This window comes from Lampetra fluviatilis, unplaced genomic scaffold (assembly GCF_964198595.1).
Source record: "Lampetra fluviatilis unplaced genomic scaffold, kcLamFluv1.1 SCAFFOLD_360, whole genome shotgun sequence".
NCBI lineage: Eukaryota > Metazoa > Chordata > Hyperoartia > Petromyzontiformes > Petromyzontidae > Lampetra > Lampetra fluviatilis.
Window position 1 is genome coordinate 59,712 of NW_027621503.1, and position 20,687 is coordinate 80,398.

Genomic DNA, 20,687 nt, shown 5'->3' on the forward strand with positions numbered 1-20,687 from the left:
GTGTAGGCATCGCTACGAAGCTGTCCGTGTGGGACGGGGTGGTGGTCGCTCCGTCCGAGCGAGCCTACGAGAAGTAGTGTATAGTGTAGTGTAGTAGTGTATAGTGTAGTGTAGTAGTGTATAATGTGTATGTGTCTATGTGTGTGAAGGCATCGCTACGAAGCTGTCCGTGTGGGACGGAGTGGTGGTCGCTCCGTCCGAGCGAGCCTACGAGAAGTAGTGTATAGTGTAGTGTAGTAGTGTATAATGTGTATGTGTCTATGTGTAGGCATCGCTACGAAGCTGTCCGTGTGGGACGGCGTGGTGGTGGCTCCGTCCGAGCGAGCCTACGAGAAGTAGTGTAGTGTATAGTGTAGTGTAGTAGTGTATAATGTGTATGTGTCTATGTGTAGGCATCGCTACGAAGCTGTCCGTGTGGGACGGGGTGGTGGTGGCTCCGTCCGAGCGAGCCTACGAGAAGTAGTGTAGTGTATAGTGTAGTGTAGTAGTGTATAATGTGTCTATGTGTGTGAAGGCATCGCTACGATGCTGTCCGTGTGGGACGGAGTGGTGGTCGCTCCGTCCGAGCGAGCCTACGAGAAGTAGTGTGTAGTAGTGTATAGTGTAGTAGTGTATAGTGTAGTGTAGTAGTGTATAGTGTAGTAGTGTATAGTGTAGTAGTGTATAGTGTAGTAGTGTATAGTGTAGTAGTGTATAGTGTAGTAGTGTATAGTGTAGTGTAGTAGTGTATAGTGTAGTAGTGTATGGTGTAGTAGTGTATGGTGTAGTAGTGTATAGTGTAGTAGTGTATAGTGTAGTAGTGTATAGTGTAGTAGTGTATAGTGTAGTAGTGTATAGTGTAGTAGTGTATAGTGTAGTGTAGTAGTGTATAGTGTAGTAGTGTATAGTGTAGTAGTGTATAGTGTAGTGTAGTAGTGTATAGTGTAGTAGTGTATAGTGTAGTAGTGTATAGTGTAGTGTAGTAGTGTATAGTGTAGTAGTGTATAGTGTAGTGTATAGTGTAGAAGTGTATAGTGTGTAGTGTATAGTGTGTAGTGTATAGTGTAGTAGTGTATAGTGTAGTAGTGTATAGTGTAGTAGTGTATAGTGTAGTAGTGTATAGTGTAGTAGTGTATAGTGTGTATGTGTCTATGTGTAGGCATCGCTACGAAGCTGTCCGTGTGGGACGGCGTGGTGGTGGCTCCGTCCGAGCGAGCCTACGAGAAGTAGTGTGTAGTAGTGTGTCTATGTATGTGTCTGTGTGTGTGAAGGCATCGCTACGAAGCTGTCCGTGTGGGACGGCGTGGTGGTGGCTCCGTCCGAGCGAGCCTACGAGAAGCCGCCGGAGAAGAAGGAGGCGGAGGAGGAGGAGGCGGAGGAGGAGGCGGAGGAGGAGGGGATGGAGACACAGGAATAGCGGCGCCGTGAGACACACACAGATAGACACACAGAGAGACACACACAGATAGACACACACAGATAGACACACACACACACAGGAGGAGGAGGCGGAGGAGGAGGCGGAGGAGGAGGGGATGGAGACACAGGAATAGCGACGCTGTGAGACACACACAGATAGACACACAGATAGACACACACAGACACACAGATAGACACACAGAGAGACACACACACACACAGATAGACACACACACACACAGGAGGAGGAGGAGGCGGAGGAGGAGGCGGAGGAGGAGGGGATGGAGACACAGGAATAGCGACGCTGTGAGACACACACAGATAGACACACAGAGATAGACACACACAGACACACAGATAGACACACAGAGAGACACACACACAGATAGACACACACACACACAGGAGGAGTAGGCGGAGGAGGAGGCGGAGGAGGAGGGGATGGAGACACAGGAGTAGCGGCGCCGTGAGACACACACAGATAGACACACACAGATAGACACACACACACAGATAGACACACACACACAGAGAGACACACACAGAGACAGACACACACAGAGACACACACAGAGAGAGAGACACACACACATAGAGAGAGATAGATAGACACACAGATAGAGACACACACAGAGAGACACACACATAGAGAGATAGATAGACACACACACTGAGATAGAGAGAGAGAGAGACACACACAGAGACACACAGAGAGACACACACACATACACAGAGATAGACACACACACACAGATAGACACACACAGAGAGACACACACAGATAGACACACACAGATAGACACACACAGATAGACACACACACAGATAGACACACACACAGACACACAGAGAGACACATACACAGAGACACATACACAGAGACACATACACAGAGATAGACACACACACACACAGATAGACACAGACACACAGAGAGACACACACATACACAGAGACACATACACAGAGATAGACACACACACAGATAGACACACACACACAGACACACAGAGAGACACACACATACACAGAGACACATAAACAGAGATAGACACACACACACACAGATAGATAGACACACAGATAGATAGACACACACACAGATAGACACACACAGAGAGACACACACAGATATAGATAGACACACACACACAGAGATAGACACACACAGAGACACACATAGATGTATCTGTATGTGTGTCTATGTGTCTCTGTGTGTCTCTATGGGCGTGGTTCATGTTTCGTGTGTGTTGATTGACGTTTAATATGGGCCTGATGTGTGTCTGTCTGTGTGTGTCTGTGTGTGTGTGTCTGTGTGTGTGTGTCTGTGTGTGTGTCTGTGTGTGTGTGTGTCTGTGTGTGTGTGTGTGTGTGTCTGTGTGTGTGTGTCTGTGTGTGTGTCTGTGTGTGTGTCTGTGTGTGTGTGTGTCTGTGTGTGTGTGTGTCTGTTTGTGTGTCTGTCTGTGTGTGTGTGTGTGTCTGTGTGTGTGTGTCTGTGTGTGTGTCTCACTGTGTGTGTGTGTGTCACTGTGTGTCTGTGTGTGTGTCTGTGTGTGTGCGGACAGATGCAGGCTGACCTGAAGAATACTTGGATGCGCAGATAGAGACACACACACAGACACTCACACACAGACACAGACACACAGAGACACACACACACAGACACACACAGTGACACACACACAGTGACACACACACACAGTGACACACACACAGTGACACACACACAGTGACACACACAGTGACACACACACACACAGTGACACACACACACACAGTGACACACACACAGTGACACACACACAGTGACACACACACAGTGACACAAACACACAGTGACACACACACAGTGACACACACACAGACACAGACACAGTGACACACAGTGACACACACACACACAGTGACACACACACAATGACACACACAGTGACACACACACAGTGACACACACACACAGTGACACACACAGTGACACACACACAGTGACACACACAGACACACACAGTGACACACAGTGACACACACAGACACACACACAGTGACACACACAGTGACACACACACAATGACACACACACAGTGACACACACAGTGACACACACACACACAGTGACACACACACAGTGACACACACACAGTGACACACACACAGTGACACACACACACAGTGACACACACACAGTGACACACACACAGTGACACACACACAGTGACACACACACACAGTGACACACACACAGTGACACACACACAGTGACACACACAGACACACACACAGTGACACACACAGTGACACACACACAGTGACACACACACAATGACACACACACAGTGACACACACAGTGACACACACACACAGTGACACACACACAGTGACACACACACACACAGTGACACACACACACACAGTGACACACACACAGTGACACACACACACAGTGACACACACACAGTGACACACACACAGTGACACACACACAGTGACACACACACACAGTGACACACACACAGTGACACACACACAGTGACACACACAGACACACACAGTGACACACACAGTGACACACACACAGTGACACACACACAATGACACACACACAGTGACACACACAGTGACACACACACACAGTGACACACACACAGTGACACACACACACACAGTGACACACACACAGTGACACACACACAGTGACACACACACACAGTGACACACACACACAGTGACACACACACACAGTGACACACACACACACACAGTGACACACACACAGTGACACACACACAGTGACACACACACACAGTGACACACACACAGTGACACACACAGTGACACACACAGTGACACACACACAGTGACACACACAGTGACACACACAGTGACACACACACAGATGTTGTTAAAGAGTTGCAACCTTTTTTTGTCATTTGAATAAAACTCGAAACTTAGAAACTCCTCAACGTCTCACTGCGTCACTCACACACAGACAAAGCTCCCCCAGGTAGCCTCTAGCAGGGCTGCAGGGGCAAGTGCTGTTACACACACACAGGCAAAGCTCCCCCAGGTAGCCTCTAGCAGGGCTGCAGGGGCAAGTGCTGTTACACACACACAGGCAAAGCTCCCCCAGGTAGCCTCTAGCAGGGCCGTAGGGGCAAGTGCTGTTACACACACACAGACAAAGCTCCCCCAGGTAGCCCCTAGCAGGGCCGTAGGGGCAAGTGCTGTTACACACACACAGGCAAAGCTCCCCCAGGTAGCCTCTAGCAGGGCTGCAGGGGCAAGTGCTGTTACACACACACAGACAAAGCTCCCCCAGGTAGCCTCTAGCAGGGCTGCAGGGGCAAGTGCTGTTACACACACACAGGCAAAGCTCCCCCAGGTAGCCTCTAGCAGGGCCGTAGGGGCAAGTGCTGTTACACACACACAGACAAAGCTCCCCCAGGTAGCCTCTAGCAGGGCCGTAGGGGCAAGTGCTGTCACTCACACACAGACAAAGCTCCCCCAGGTAGCCCCTAGCAGGGCCGTAGGGGCAAGTGCTGTTACACACACACAGGCAAAGCTCCCCCAGGTAGCCTCTAGCAGGGCTGCAGGGGCAAGTGCTGTTACACACACACAGACAAAGCTCCCCCAGGTAGCCTCTAGCAGGGCTGCAGGGGCAAGTGCTGTTACACACACACAGGCAAAGCTCCCCCAGGTAGCCTCTAGCAGGGCCGTAGGGGCAAGTGCTGTTACACACACACAGACAAAGCTCCCCCAGGTAGCCTCTAGCAGGGCTGCAGGGGCAAGTGCTGTTACACACACAGGCAAAGCTCCCCCAGGTAGCCTCTAGCAGGGCCGTAGGGGCAAGTGCTGTTACACACACACAGGCAAAGCTCCCCCAGGTAGCCTCTAGCAGGGCCGTAGGGGCAAGTGCTGTTACACACACACAGGCAAAGCTCCCCCAGGTAGCCTCTAGCAGGGCTGTAGGGGCAAGTGCTGTTACACACACACAGACAAAGCTCCCCCAGGTAGCCTCTAGCAGGGCTGCAGGGGCAAGTGCTGTTACACACACACAGGCAAAGCTCCCCCAGGTAGCCTCTAGCAGGGCCGTAGGGGCAAGTGCTGTTACACACACACAGGCAAAGCTCCCCCAGGTAGCCTCTAGCAGGGCCGTAGGGGCAAGTGCTGTTACACACACACAGGCAAAGCTCCCCCAGGTAGCCTCTAGCAGGGCTGTAGGGGCAAGTGCTGTTACACACAGGCAAAGCTGCCCCAGGTAGCCTCTAGCAGGGCTGTAGGGGCAAGTGCTGTTACACACACACAGGCAAAGCTCCCCCAGGTAGCCTCTAGCAGGGCCGTAGGGGCAAGTGCTGTTACACACACACAGGCAAAGCTCCCCCAGGTAGCCTCTAGCAGGGCCGTAGGGGCAAGTGCTGTTACACACACACAGGCAAAGCTCCCCCAGGTAGCCTCTAGCAGGGCCGTAGGGGCAAGTGCTGTTACACACACACAGGCAAAGCTCCCCCAGGTAGCCTCTAGCAGGGCCGTAGGGGCAAGTGCTGTTACACACACACAGGCAAAGCTCCCCCAGGTAGCCTCTAGCAGGGCCGTAGGGGCAAGTGCTGTTACACACACACAGGCAAAGCTCCCCCAGGTAGCCTCTAGCAGGGCCGTAGGGGCAAGTGCTGTTACACACACACAGGCAAAGCTCCCCCAGGTAGCCTCTAGCAGGGCCGTAGGGGCAAGTGCTGTTACACACACACAGGCAAAGCTCCCCCAGGTAGCCTCTAGCAGGGCCGTAGGGGCAAGTGCTGTTACACACACACAGGCAAAGCTCCCCCAGGTAGCCTCTAGCAGGGCCGTAGGGGCAAGTGCTGTTACACACACACAGGCAAAGCTCCCCCAGGTAGCCTCTAGCAGGGCCGTAGGGGCAAGTGCTGTTATACACACACAGGCAAAGCTCCCCCAGGTAGCCTCTAGCAGGGCCGTAGGGGAAAGTGCTGTTACACACACACAGGCAAAGCTCCCCCAGGTAGCCTCTAGCAGGGCCGTAGGGGCAAGTGCTGTTACACACACACAGGCAAAGCTCCCCCAGGTAGCCTCTAGCAGGGCCGTAGGGGCAAGTGCTGTTACACACACACAGGCAAAGCTCCCCCAGGTAGCCTCTAGCAGGGCCGTAGGGGCAAGTGCTGTTACACACACACAGGCAAAGCTCCCCCAGGTAGCCTCTAGCAGGGCCGTAGGGGCAAGTGCTGTTACACACACACAGGCAAAGCTCCCCCAGGTAGCCTCTAGCAGGGCCGTAGGGGCAAGTGCTGTTACACGCACACAGGCAAAGCTCCCCCAGGTAGCCTCTAGCAGGGCTGCAGGGGCAAGTGCTGTTACACACACACAGGCAAAGCTCCCCCAGGTAGCCTCTAGCAGGGCCGTAGGGGCAAGTGCTGTTACACACACACAGGCAAAGCTCCCCCAGGTAGCCTCTAGCAGGGCCGTAGGGGCAAGTGCTGTTACACACACACAGGCAAAGCTCCCCCAGGTAGCCTCTAGCAGGGCCGTAGGGGCAAGTGCTGTTACACAGGCAAAGCTCCCCCAGGTAGCCTCTAGCAGGGCCGTAGGGGCAAGTGCTGTTACACACACACAGGCAAAGCTCCCCCAGGTAGCCTCTAGCAGGGCCGTAGGGGCAAGTGCTGTTACACACACACAGGCAAAGCTCCCCCAGGTAGCCTCTAGCAGGGCCGTAGGGGCAAGTGCTGTTACACACACACAGGCAAAGCTCCCCCAGGTAGCCTCTAGCAGGGCCGTAGGGGCAAGTGCTGTTACACACACACAGGCAAAGCTCCCCCAGGTAGCCTCTAGCAGGGCCGTAGGGGCAAGTGCTGTTACACACACACAGGCAAAGCTCCCCCAGGTAGCCTCTAGCAGGGCCGTAGGGGCAAGTGCTGTTACACACACACAGGCAAAGCTCCCCCAGGTAGCCTCTAGCAGGGCCGTAGGGGCAAGTGCTGTTACACACACACAGGCAAAGCTCCCCCAGGTAGCCTCTAGTAGGGCTGTAGGGGCAAGTGCTGTTACACACACACACAGGCAAAGCTCCCCCAGGTAGCCTCTAACAGGGTTGTAGGGGCAAGTGCTGTTACACACAAACACAGGCAAAGCTCCCCCAGGTAGCCTCTAGCAGGGCTGTAGGGGCAAGTGCTGTTACACACACAGGCAAAGCTCCCCCAGGTAGCCTCTAGCAGGGCCGTAGGGGCAAGTGCTGTTACACACACACAGGCAAAACTCCCCCAGGTAGCCTCTAGCAGGGCTGCAGGGGCAAGTGCTGTTACACACACACAGGCAAAGCTCCCCCAGGTAGCCTCTAGCAGGGCTGCAGGGGCAAGTGCTGTTACACACACACAGGCAAAGCTCCCCCAGGTAGCCTCTAGCAGGGCCGTAGGGGCAAGTGCTGTTACACACACACAGGCAAAGCTCCCCCAGGTAGCCTCTAGCAGGGCTGCAGGGGCAAGTGCTGTTACACACACACAGGCAAAGCTCCCCCAGGTAGCCTCTAGCAGGGTTGTAGGGGCAAGTGCTGTTACACACACACAGGCAAAGCTCCCCCAGGTAGCCTCTAGCAGGGCCGTAGGGGCAAGTGCTGTTACACACACAGGCAAAGCTCCCCCAGGTAGCCTCTAGCAGGGCCGTAGGGGCAAGTGCTGTTACACACACACAGGCAAAGCTCCCCCAGGTAGCCTCTAGCAGGGCTGCAGGGGCAAGTGCTGTTACACACACACAGGCAAAGCTCCCCCAGGTAGCCTCTAGCAGGGCCGTAGGGGCAAGTGCTGTTACACACACAGGCAAAGCTCCCCCAGGTAGCCTCTAGCAGGGCCGTAGGGGCAAGTGCTGTTACACACACACAGGCAAAGCTCCCCCAGGTAGCCTCTAGCAGGGCTGCAGGGGCAAGTGCTGTTACACACACACAGGCAAAGCTCCCCCAGGTAGCCTCTAGCAGGGCTGCAGGGGCAAGTGCTGTTACACACACACAGGCAAAGCTCCCCCAGGTAGCCTCTAGCAGGGCTGCAGGGGCAAGTGCTGTTACACACACACAGGCAAAGCTCCCCCAGGTAGCCTCTAGCAGGGCTGCAGGGGCAAGTGCTGTTACACACACACAGGCAAAGCTCCCCCAGGTAGCCTCTAGCAGGGCCGTAGGGGCAAGTGCTGTTACACACACACAGGCAAAGCTCCCCCAGGTAGCCTCTAGCAGGGCTGCAGGGGCAAGTGCTGTTACACACACAGGCAAAGCTCCCCAGGTAGCCTCTAGCAGGGCCGTAGGGGCAAGTGCTGTTACACACACACAGGCAAAGCTCCCCCAGGTAGCCTCTAACAGGGTTGTAGGGGCAAGTGCTGTTACACACAAACACAGGCAAAGCTCCCCCAGGTAGCCTCTAGCAGGGCTGTAGGGGCAAGTGCTGTTACACAGGCAAAGCTCCACCAGGTAGCCTCTAGCAGGGCTATAGGGGCAAGTGCTGTTACACAGGCAAAGCTCCACCAGGTAGCCTCTAGCAGGGCTATAGGGGCAAGTGCTGTTACACAGGCAAAGCTCCACCAGGTAGCCTCTAGCAGGGCTATAGGGGCAAGTGCTGTTACACACACAGGCAAAGCTCCCCCAGGTAGCCTCTAACAGGGCTGTAGGGGCAAGTGCTGTTACACAGGCAAAGCTCCCCCAGGTAGCCTCTAGCAGGGCTATAGGGGCAAGTGCTGTTACACACACACAGGCAAAGCTCCCCCAGGTAGCCTCTAGCAGGGCTGTAGGGGCAAGTGCTGTTACACACACACAGGCAAAGCTCCCCCAGGTAGCCTCTAGCAGGGCCGTAGGGGCAAGTGCTGTTACACACACAGACAAAACTCCCCCAGGTAGCCTCTAGCAGGGCCGTAGGGGCAAGTGCTGTTACACACACAGACAAAGCTCCCCCAGGTAGCCTCTAGCAGGGCTGTCGGGGCAAGTGCTGTCACAAACAAAGCTCCCCCAGGTAGCCTCTAGCAGGGCTGTAGGGGCAAGTGCTGTTACACACACACAGGCAAAGCTCCCCCAGGTAGCCTCTAGCAGGGTTGTAGGGGCAAGTGCTGTTACACACACAGACAAAGCTCCCCCAGGTAGCCTCTAGCAGGGCTGTAGGGGCAAGTGTTGTTACACACAGACAAAGCTCCCCCAGGTAGCCTCTAGCAGGGCTGCAGGGCCAAGTGCTGTTACACACAGACATCACCATCATCATCACCATCATCAACACCATCATCACCACCACCGTCACCACTACCATCATCACCACCACCATTACCACCACCATCATTACCACCACCATCATCACCACCATCACCACCACCATCATCACCACCACTACCATCACCACTCCCACCATCACCACCATCACCACCACTACCATCACCACCATCATCACCACCACCATCATCACCATCATCACCACCATCATCATCATCACCATCATCACCACCATCACCACCATCATCATCATCATCACCATCATCACCACCATCATCACCACCATCATCATCACCATCATCACCACCACCATCACCACCATCATCATCACCACCATCACCACCATCATCACCATCATCATCACCACCATCATCACCACCATCATCACCACCATCATCACCACCATCATCATCACCATCATCACCACCACCATCACCACCACCACTACTATCACCATCATCACCACCATCATCACCATCATCACTACCATCACCATCATCACCACCCAGCCTGGCACGGCAGCATGGTGACGTCACGCGCGCGCCCCCCACACCAACAAATGACGTCACGCACAAAGAAATTTAAAGGGTGCTGGTGACGTCATTCGATATCGTGCGCGGTGACGTCACGCGTTCTTTTCGCACTGCCCCTTCTGTACGCGGTGACGTCACCCTCTTGTGCGTGATGACATCACGATTTTATCACTAGGTGACGTCACTAACCCGCCGTTAGCTATGACGTCACGCGCTTTCTCACGCGCTGAGGTCACGCTTTCTTTGCGCAATGACGTCACGTCTCGCGCCAATCGCATTGCCCCCTTCCCCCCCACCTGTACGCGGTGACGTCATTTGCCGCCGTGCGTGATGACGTCACTCGTCTTCTTACGCGTCGACGTCACGCGCGCTCCCATCACGCTACCCCGCCTCGTACGCGGTGACGTCACCCGCCATGCGTGATGACGTCAGCTCGCTTTCCTACGCGTTGACGTCACACGCGCTCTCCTCACGCTACCCCGCCTTGTACGCGGTGACGTCACCACCCGTGCGTGATGACGTCATTCATTTTTCTACGCGTTGACGTCACGCGCACTTTCATCACGCTACCCCGCCTCGTACGCGGTGACGTCACCACCCGTGCGTGATGACGTCACCAACCGTGCGTGATGACGTCACTCATTTTTTTACGCGTTGACGTCACGCGCGCTCCAATCACGCTACCCCGCCTCATACGCGATGACGTCACCACTCGTGCGTGATGACGTCAGCGCGCTTTCCTACGCGTTGACGTCACGCGCGCTCCCATCACGCTACCCCGCCTCGTACGCGGTGACGTCACCCGCCGTGCGTGATGACGTCACCGCAGCTCACTGGCCCCAATTCTCACGTGCCCTCCCACGTGGTGTCGGCCACTTTCTTCCTTCCCGCCGAAAAGCGAAAATCTTCGTGTGAGGTAAAAACTCAACTTTCACCGTCGAAAGTTTTAAACAAAAAACGTTTTTTGTTAAAGATTTTTATACAAAATTTAAGTTTTGCGTTCGACAAGTGCCACCTTTACCTCAGGAATCGAAAATAGAAGCGATTTAAATGTTTAAAAATTTAATACAATTATCGTCGAATGTTGGCTTGAATTGTTTTTGCTAAAATTAAATTTTCGTAAAAAAATTAAAGTTTCTCGATCGGCAAGCGCCACTTTTACCTCAGGAATCGTAAATAGAAGCGATTTAAATGTAAAAAAAATATGTTAATACAATTATCACCGTCGAAGTTTGGTTTGAATTGTTTTTGTTAAAATTAAATTTTCGTAAAAAAATTAAAGTTTCTCAATCGGCAAGGGACACTTTACCTCAGGAATCGTAAATAGAAGCGATTTAAATGTTTAAAAAAATGTAATACAATTATCGTCGAATTTTGGTTTGAATTGTTTTTGTTAAAATTAAAGTTTCTCGATCGGCAAGCGCCACCTTTACCTCAGGAATGAGAAATAGAAGCGATTTAAATGTAAAAAAAAAAATGTTATACAATTATCACCGTCGAATTTTAAGTTGAATTGTTTTTGTTAAAATTAAATTTTCGTAAAAAAATTACAGTTTCTCGACCGGCAAACGCCACTTTTACCTCAGGAATGAGAAATAGAAGCGATTTAAATAGAAACCAGTCGCTAATTTGTTAATAAAAGTTCACATCGCCCGCATCGCTCTACAATGGCGGATTGGCGATCACCTTAAAAAATGTTACATTGTTAAAGTTAACAGGTTACATTGTTATAGTTTACATTGTTAAACTTTACATTGTTATAGTTAACATTATAGTTTATATTGTAATAGTTTACATTATTATAATTTACATTATAGTTTATATTGTAATAGTTTATTGTTATAATTTATATTAAAGATTAAAGTTAACAGTATATCGATTTAAAGCTTTCGTGACTGCAGCAGGTATCCATCTTGGTTCTTTCGGTAAAGTCATCACGTAGAAGGGAAATAATAAAATAATAAAAATAAAACATTTAATAATAATATTTTAAATAAGAAAATACTAAAAATTAAAACATAATAATATTTTATTATAATTTATTATGTTTTCATTTTTTATTCACGTAGAAGGAAAATAATAAAATATTATTTTTTTACAATAAAATACAATTCTCACGACGTTTCGGCCACAACGGAAGCAGCCGTCGTCAGGTGAAGAACAGCGTCTGTCGGTATTGTGGCCGAAACGTCGTGATAATTTTATTGTTTTAATCTTATTATTTCCCTTCTACGTGACTTTTACCGAAAGAACCAAGAAGATGTTATAATCTCTGAACAATTTTATAACTAATATATTAACAATGTTATAATTAAGCTGCTAACAATGCTGTAATTTTCGATGTAAAGCTGCTTTCGTGACTGCAGCAGCAGGGATTCATCTTCTTGGTTCTTTCGGTAAAGTCGTCACGTAGAAGGGAAATAATAAAATAAACCAATAAAATAATATTTTATTATGTTTTAGTTATATTATTATTCACGTAGAAGGGACATCATAAAAATAAAACTTACTAAAATACAATTCTCACGACGTTTCGGCCACAATACCAACGGACCTGTTCTTCACCTGAGGACGGCTGCTTGCGTTGTGGCCGAAACGTCGTGAGAATTGTATTTTATTATGTTTTATATTCATGATTTTATTATGTTTTATTTTTATTATTTTATTATGTTTTATATTCATGATTTTATTATGTTTTATTTTTATTATTTTATTATGTTTTATATTCATTATTTTATTATGTTTTATTTGTATTAGGTTTTATATTCATTATTTTATTATATTTTATTTTATTATGTTTTATTTTATTTTATTATTTCCCTTCTACGTGACTTTACCGAAAGAACCAAGAAGAACGTAGTTTACATTATTAAAGTTTATATTTTATAATTTACATTATAATTTATATTAAAGATTAAAGTTAACATTAGTATAGTTTAAATTATTATAGTTTATATTATAATTTACATTATTAAAGTTAACATTGTTATACTTGACATTATTATAGTTAATATTATTATGTAATAACAATCACATTTTTTATACTTTACATTATATATTATACTATCACACTTTTAATGTACTCGCTTTGTTATACAAATGTTACACATTAGATCCATTATATTGTCCTAGTTTCACTACATCTACATGAATATGTTAAACATTACATTAAGTTATATATTATAACCGTGTTATCTCACCTATAAATGTTAAATCTGTTATGATACTTTATATCAGATATACATGCTAAACATTTTACATTATACTTTTTTAGATATAATCTTAATGTCTAACATTCATAAAGAACGTTAATCGATTAGCACGGGTTTCTGTACAGTTCGTAGCGCGCGTATTTAGAGTTTATATAACATCTTAAACATTTATAAATGATTAATCTTAACTTGTTACACTTTAGATGATAGATTATGTTAGATTTTACCTCACAAAACGCGATTAAATGCGTTAAAACGTGTAATGTTTAACAGTTATACATTATTAATAAAGTATAATGGGAGAATAACCATACGTTTAACTTGTACGATTAGTATAGAATCATATAAAAATATAAAGTATAATAACATGAATATAAGATTAATACATAATATTAAGAATATAATTAATCGATTAGCACGGGTTTCTGTACAGTTCGTAGCGCGCGTATTTAGAGTTTATATAACATCTTAAACATTTATAAATGTTTATTAATCTTAACTTGTTACACTTTAGATGATAGATTATGTTATATTTTACCTCACAAAACGCGATTAAAAGCGATAAAACGTGTAATGTTTAACAGTTATACATTATTAATAAAGTATAATGGGAGAATAACCATACGTTTAACTTATACGATTAGTATAGAATCATTTAAAAATATAAAGTTTAATAACATTTATTTAAGATTAATGAATAATATTAATAATATAATTAATCGATTAGCACGGGTTTCTGTACAGTTCGGACCGCGCGTATTTAGAGTTTATATAACATCTTAAACATTTATAAATGTTTTTTAATCTTAATTTGTTACACTTTAGATGATAGATTATGTTAGATTTTACCTCACAAAACGCGATTAAAAGCGATAAAACGTGTAATGTTTAACAGTTATACATTATTAATAAAGTATAATGGGAGAATAACCATACGTTTAACTTGTACAATTAGTAAAGAATCATATAAAAATATAAAGTATAATAACATGAATATAAGATTAATTAATATTAAGAATATAATTAATCGATTAGCACGGGTTTCTGTACAGTTCGGACCGCGCGTAATTAGAGTTTATATAACATCTTATCTTAAACATTTATAAATGTTTATTAATCTTAATTTGTTACACTTTATATGATAGATGATGTTATATTTTACCTCACAAAACGCGATTAAAAGTTAAAACGTCTTAAAATTGCTGTTTTTAAGCCTCTCAAAGACGCTCCGGTAATTATTTAATTAATTCTAAAATGGCTGCCGCCTTATAAAGTTACATTTGTTAAAGTTTATAACCTTACATTTGTTAAAGTTTATCAATTAACAGATTAATTATAACATTGTTAAGAGATAAATGATAATGTTAACATGTAACATTGTTAGCAGGTTAATTATAACATTGTTAATCGATTAATTATAAAATTGTTCAGAGATTCTAACATCTTCTTGGTTCTTTCGGTAAGTCACGTAGAAGGGAAATAATAAAAAAAATAAAACAAAATAAAATAATGAATATAAAACCTAATACAAATAAAACATAATAAAATAATGAATATAAAACATAATAAAATAATAAAAATAAAACATAAAATAATGAACATAAAACATAATAAAACAATAAAAATTAAACACAATAAAATACAATTCTCACGACGTTTCGGCCACAACGCAAGCAGCCGTCGTCAGGTGAAGAACAGCGTCTGTCGAGAAGAACAGCGTCTTGTGTTTGCTAAACACGTCTTCTCGACACACCTGTTCTTCACCTGACGACGGCTGCTTGCGTTGTGGCCGAAACGTCGTGAGAATTGTTTTATTGTGTTTTATTATTTTATTATGTTTCATTTGTATTATTTTAGTAAGTTTTATATTTATTATTTTATTATGTTTCATTTGTATTATTTTAGTAAGTTTTATATTTATTATTTTATTATGTTTCATTTGTATTATTTAATTAAGTTTTACATTTATTATTTTATGTTTTATTATTTTATTATGTTTCATTTGTATTATTTTAGTAAGTTTTATATTTATTATTTTATTATGTTTCATTTGTATTATTTTAGTAAGTTTTATATTTATTATTTTATTATGTTTCATTTGTATTATTTAATTAAGTTTTACATTTATTATTTTATGTTTTATTATTTTATTATGTTTCATTTGTATTATTTTATTAAGTTTTATATTTATTATTTTATTGTTTTATTATTTTATTATGTTTCATTTGTATTATTTTAGTAAGTTTAATATTTATTATTTTATTATGTTTTATTATTTTATTATGTTTCATTTGTATTATTTAATTAAGTTTTATATTTATTATTTTATTATGTTTCATTATTTTATTATGTTTCATTTGTATTATTTTAGTAAGTTTTATATTTATTATTTTATTATGTTTTATTATTTTATTATGTTTCATTTGTATTATTTTAGTAAGTTTTATATTTATTATTTTATTATGTTTTATTATGTTTCATTTGTATTATTTTAGTAAGTTTTATATTTATTGTTTAATTATGTTTTATTATTTTATTATGTTTCATTTGTATTATTTTAGTAAGTTTTATATTTATTATTTTATTATGTTTTATTATTTTATTATGTTTCATTTGTATTATTTTAGTAAGTTTTATATTTATTGTTTAATTATGTTTTATTATTTTATTATGTTTCATTTGTATTATTTTAGTAAGTTTTACATTTATTATTTTATTATGTTTTATTATTTTATTATGTTTCATTTGTATTATTTTAGTAAGTTTTATATTTATTATTTTATTATGTTTTATTATTTTATTATGTTTCATTTGTATTATTTTATTAAGTTTTATATTTATTATTTTATTATGTTTTATTATTTTATTATGTTTCATTTGTATTATTTTAGTAAGTTTTATATTTATTATTTTATTATATTTTATTATTTTATTATGTTTCATTTGTATTATTTTAGTAAGTTTTATATTTATTATTTTATTATGTTTTATTATTTTATTATGTTTCATTTGTATTATTTTAGTAAGTTTTATATTTATTATTTTATTATGTTTTATTATTTTATTATGTTTCATTTGTATTATTTTAGTAAGTTTTATATTTATTATTTTATTATATTTTATTATGTTTCATTTGTATTATTTTAGTAAGTTTTATATTTATTATTTTATTATGTTTTATTAGTTTATTATGTTTCATTTGTATTATTTTAGTAAGTTTTATGTTTATTATTTTATTATGTTTTATTATTTTATTATGTTTCATTTGTATTATTTTAGTAAGTTTTATATTTATTATTTTATTATGTTTTATTATTTTATTATGTTTCATTTGTATTATTTTATTAAGTTTTATATTTATTATTTTATTATGTTTTATTATTTTATTATGTTTCATTTGTATTATTTTAGTAAGTTTTATATTTATTATTTTATTATGTTTCATTTGTATTATTTTATTAAGTTTTATATTTATTATTTTATTATGTTTTATTATTTTATTATGTTTCATTTGTATTATTTTAGTAAGTTTTATATTTATTATTTAATTATGTTTTATTATTTTATTATGTTTCATTTGTATTATTTTATTAAGTTTTATATTTATTGTTTTATTATGTTTTATTATTTTATTATGTTTCATTTGTATTATTTTAGTAAGTTTTATGTTTATTATTTTATTATGTTTTATTATTTTATTATGTTTCATTTGTATTATTTTAGTAAGTTTTATATTTATTATTTTATTATGTTTTATTATTTTATTATGTTTCATTTGTATTATTTTAGTAAGTTTTATATTTATTGTTTTATTATGTTTTATTATTTTATTATGTTTCATTTGTATTATTTTAGTAAGTTTTATATTTATTGTTTAATTATGTTTTATTATTTTATTATGTTTCATTTGTATTATTTTAGTAAGTTTTATATTTATTATTTTATTATGTTTTACTATTTTATTATGTTTCATTTGTATTATTTTAGTAAGTTTTATATTTATTATTTAATTATGTTGTATTATTTTATTATGTTTCATTTGTATTAATTTAGTAAGTTTTATATTTATTATTTTATTATGTTTTATTATTTTATTATGTTTCATTTGTATTATTTTATTAAGTTTTATATTTATTATTTTATTATATTTTATTATGTTTCATTTGTATTATTTAATTAAGTTTTATATTTATTATTTTATTATGTTTTATTATTTTATTATGTTTCATTTGTATTATTTTAGTAAGTTTTACATTTATTATTTTATTATATTTTATTATTTTATTATGTTTCATTTGTATTATTTTAGTAAGTTTTATATTTATTATTTTATTATGTTTTATTATTTTATTATGTTTTTTTTTATTTCCCTTCTACGTGAATAATAAAATAATAATTAAACATAAAAAAATAGTATTTTATTATGTTTTATTTTATTATTTCCCTTCTACGTGAATTATAAAATAATAATAAATAAAGCATAAAATAGTTTGTTTTATTTTTATTACTTTATTATTTCCCTTCTACGTGAATAATAAAAAAAATAAAACATTAAATATTATTTTGTTATGTTTTATTTTTGCTATTCCATTATTTCCCTTCTAAGTGACGACTCACGAAAGCTTTACATCGAGATTATAACATTATTGGAACCTCCTTTGCCAGAAGCAAATTGATCCCATAAGCCACGTTCCCCTATAACCCACTGGCCCCTATAACTCACCATCCCGTGGTCTATTCACTGCTGGATGGATTGATCCCATAAACTCCGTTCCCCTATAACCCACTGGCCCCTATAACTCACCATCCCGTGGTCTATTCACTGCTGGATGGATTGATCCCATAAACTTCGTTCCCCTATAACCCCGTTGCCCCTATAATTCACCATTCCGTGGTCTATTCACTGCTGGATGGATTGATCCCATAAGCCACGTTCCCCTATAACCCACTGGCCCCTATAACTCACCATCCCGTGGTCTATTCACTGCTGGATGGATTGATCCCATAAGCCACGTTCCCCTATAACCCACTGGCCCCTATAACTCACCATCCCGTGGTCTATTCACTGCTGGATGGATTGATCCCATAAGCCACGTTCCCCTATAACCCACTGGCCCCTAGCTAGCCCCTCCCACTACTCTGCTAGCTCCTCCCACTACTCTGCTAGCCCCTCCCACTACTCTGCTAGCTCCTCCCACTACTCTGCTAGCTCCTCCCACTACTCTGCTAGCTCCTCCCACTACTCTGCTAGCCCCTCCCACTACTCTGCTAGCCCCTCCCACTATGCTAGCTCCTCCCACTACTCTGCTAGCTCCTCCCACTACTCTGTTAGCCCCTCCCACTACTCTGCTAGCTCCTCCCACTACTCTGCTAGCTCCTCCCACTACTCTGCTAGCTCCTCCCACTACTCTGCTAGCTCCTTGCACTACTCTGCTAGCCCCTCCCACTACTCTGCTAGCTCCTCCCACTACTCTGCTAGCTCCTCCCACTACTCTGCTAGCTCCTCCCACTACTCTGCTAGCCCCTCCCACTACTCTGCTAGCCCCTCCCACTACTCTGCTAGCTCCTCCCACTACTCTGCTAGCCCCTCCCACTACTCTGCTAGCTCCTCCCACTACTCTGTTAGCTCCTCCCACTACTCTGCTAGCCCCTCCCACTACTCTGCTAGCCCCTCCCACTATGCTACCTCCTCCCACTACTCTGCTAGCCCCTCCCACTACTCTGCTAGCCCCTCCCACTACTCTGCTAGCCCCTCCCACTACTCTGCTAGCTCCTCCCACTACTCTGCTAGCTCCTCCCACTACTCTGCTAGCCCCTCCCACTACTCTGCTAGCTCCTCCCACTACTCTGTTAGCTCCTCCCACTACTCTGCTAGCCCCTCCCACTACTCTGCTAGCCCCTCCCACTATGCTAGCTCCTCCCACTACTCTGCTAGCCCCTCCCACTACTCTGCTAGCCCCTCCCACTACTCTGCTAGCCCCTCCCACTACTCTGCTAGCCCCTCCCACTACTCTGCTAGCTCCTCCCACTACTCTGCTAGCCCCTCCCACTACTCTGCTAGCTCCTCCCACTACTCTGCTAGCTCCTCCCACTACTCTGCTAGCTCCTCCCACTACTCTGCTAGCCCCTCCCACTACTCTGCTTGCCCCTCCCACTACTCTGATAGCCCCTCCCACTACTCTGCTAGAGTGTAGTAGTGTATAGTGTAGTAGTGTATAGTGTAGTAGTGTATAGTGTAGTGTAGTAGTGTATAGTGTAGTAGTGTATAGTGTAGTAGTGTATAGTGTGTAGTAGTGTATAGTGTGTAGTAGTGTATAGTGTAGTAGTGTATAGTGTAGTAGTGTATAGTGTAGTAGTGTATAGTGTAGTAGTGTATAGTGTAGTAGTGTATAGTGTAGTAGTGTATAGTGTAGTAGTGTATAATAGTGTAGTGTATAGTATAGTAGTGTAGTGTGTAGTGTATATTGTAGTGTATAGTGTAGTAGTGTATAATAGTGTAGTGTATAGTATAGTACTGTAGTGTATAGTGTAGTGTATAGTACTGTAGTGTGTAGTGTATAGCAGTGTATAGTAGTGTATAGCAGTGTAGTGTATAGCGGTGTATAGTGGTGTGTAGTGTATAGTAGTGTATAGTGTAGTGTATAGTAGTGTGATTCTGATGATGTGATTCTGATGATTCTGATGATGTGATTCTGATGATGTGATTCTGATGATGTGATTCTGATGATGTGATGCTGATGATGTGATTCTGATGATGTGATGCTGATGATGTGATGCTGATGATGTGATTCTGATGATGTGATGCTGATGATGTGATGCTGATGATGTGATTCTGATGATGTGATTCTGATGATGTGATGCTGATGATGTGATGCTGATGATGTGATGCTGATGATGTGATTCTGATGATGTGATGATGATGATTCTGATGATGTGATTCTGATGATGTGTTTCTGATGATGTGATTCTGATGATGTGATTCTGATGATGTGATTCTGATGATTCTGATGATGTGATTCTGATGATGTGATGCTGATGATGTGATTCTGATGATGTGATTCTGATGATGTGATTCTGATGATGTGATGCTGATGATGTGATGCTGATGATGTGATGCTGATGATTCTGATGATGTGATTCTGATGATGTGATTCTGATGATTCTGATGATGTGATTCTGATGATGTGATTCTGATGATGTGATTCTGATGATGTGATTCTGATGATGTGATTCTGATGATGTGATTCTGATGATGTGATTCTGATGATGTGATTCTGATGATGTGATGCTGATGATGTGATGCTGAT

At 42.0% G+C, this 20,687-nt stretch overlaps 1 protein-coding gene across 3 annotated transcripts in view; it reads left to right on the forward strand.

The window, feature by feature from the left end:
* The window catches only part of ILF2 (interleukin enhancer binding factor 2), a 61,825-nt gene extending 57,471 nt beyond the window's left edge, over positions 1-4,354 (forward strand). For 2 of the 3 annotated variants that reach the window (XM_078885582.1, XM_078885586.1), the window contains 2 exons: positions 1,251-1,403; positions 2,964-4,354. In XM_078885582.1, coding sequence (XP_078741708.1) covers positions 1,251-1,396 — 146 coding nt within the window. In that variant the 3' untranslated portion in view covers positions 1,397-1,403; positions 2,964-4,354. The remainder of the gene's footprint in view (positions 1-1,250; positions 1,404-2,963) is intronic. The other variant, XM_078885583.1, reaches the window with a different exon arrangement.
* The last annotated feature ends 16,333 nt before the right edge of the window (positions 4,355-20,687 follow it).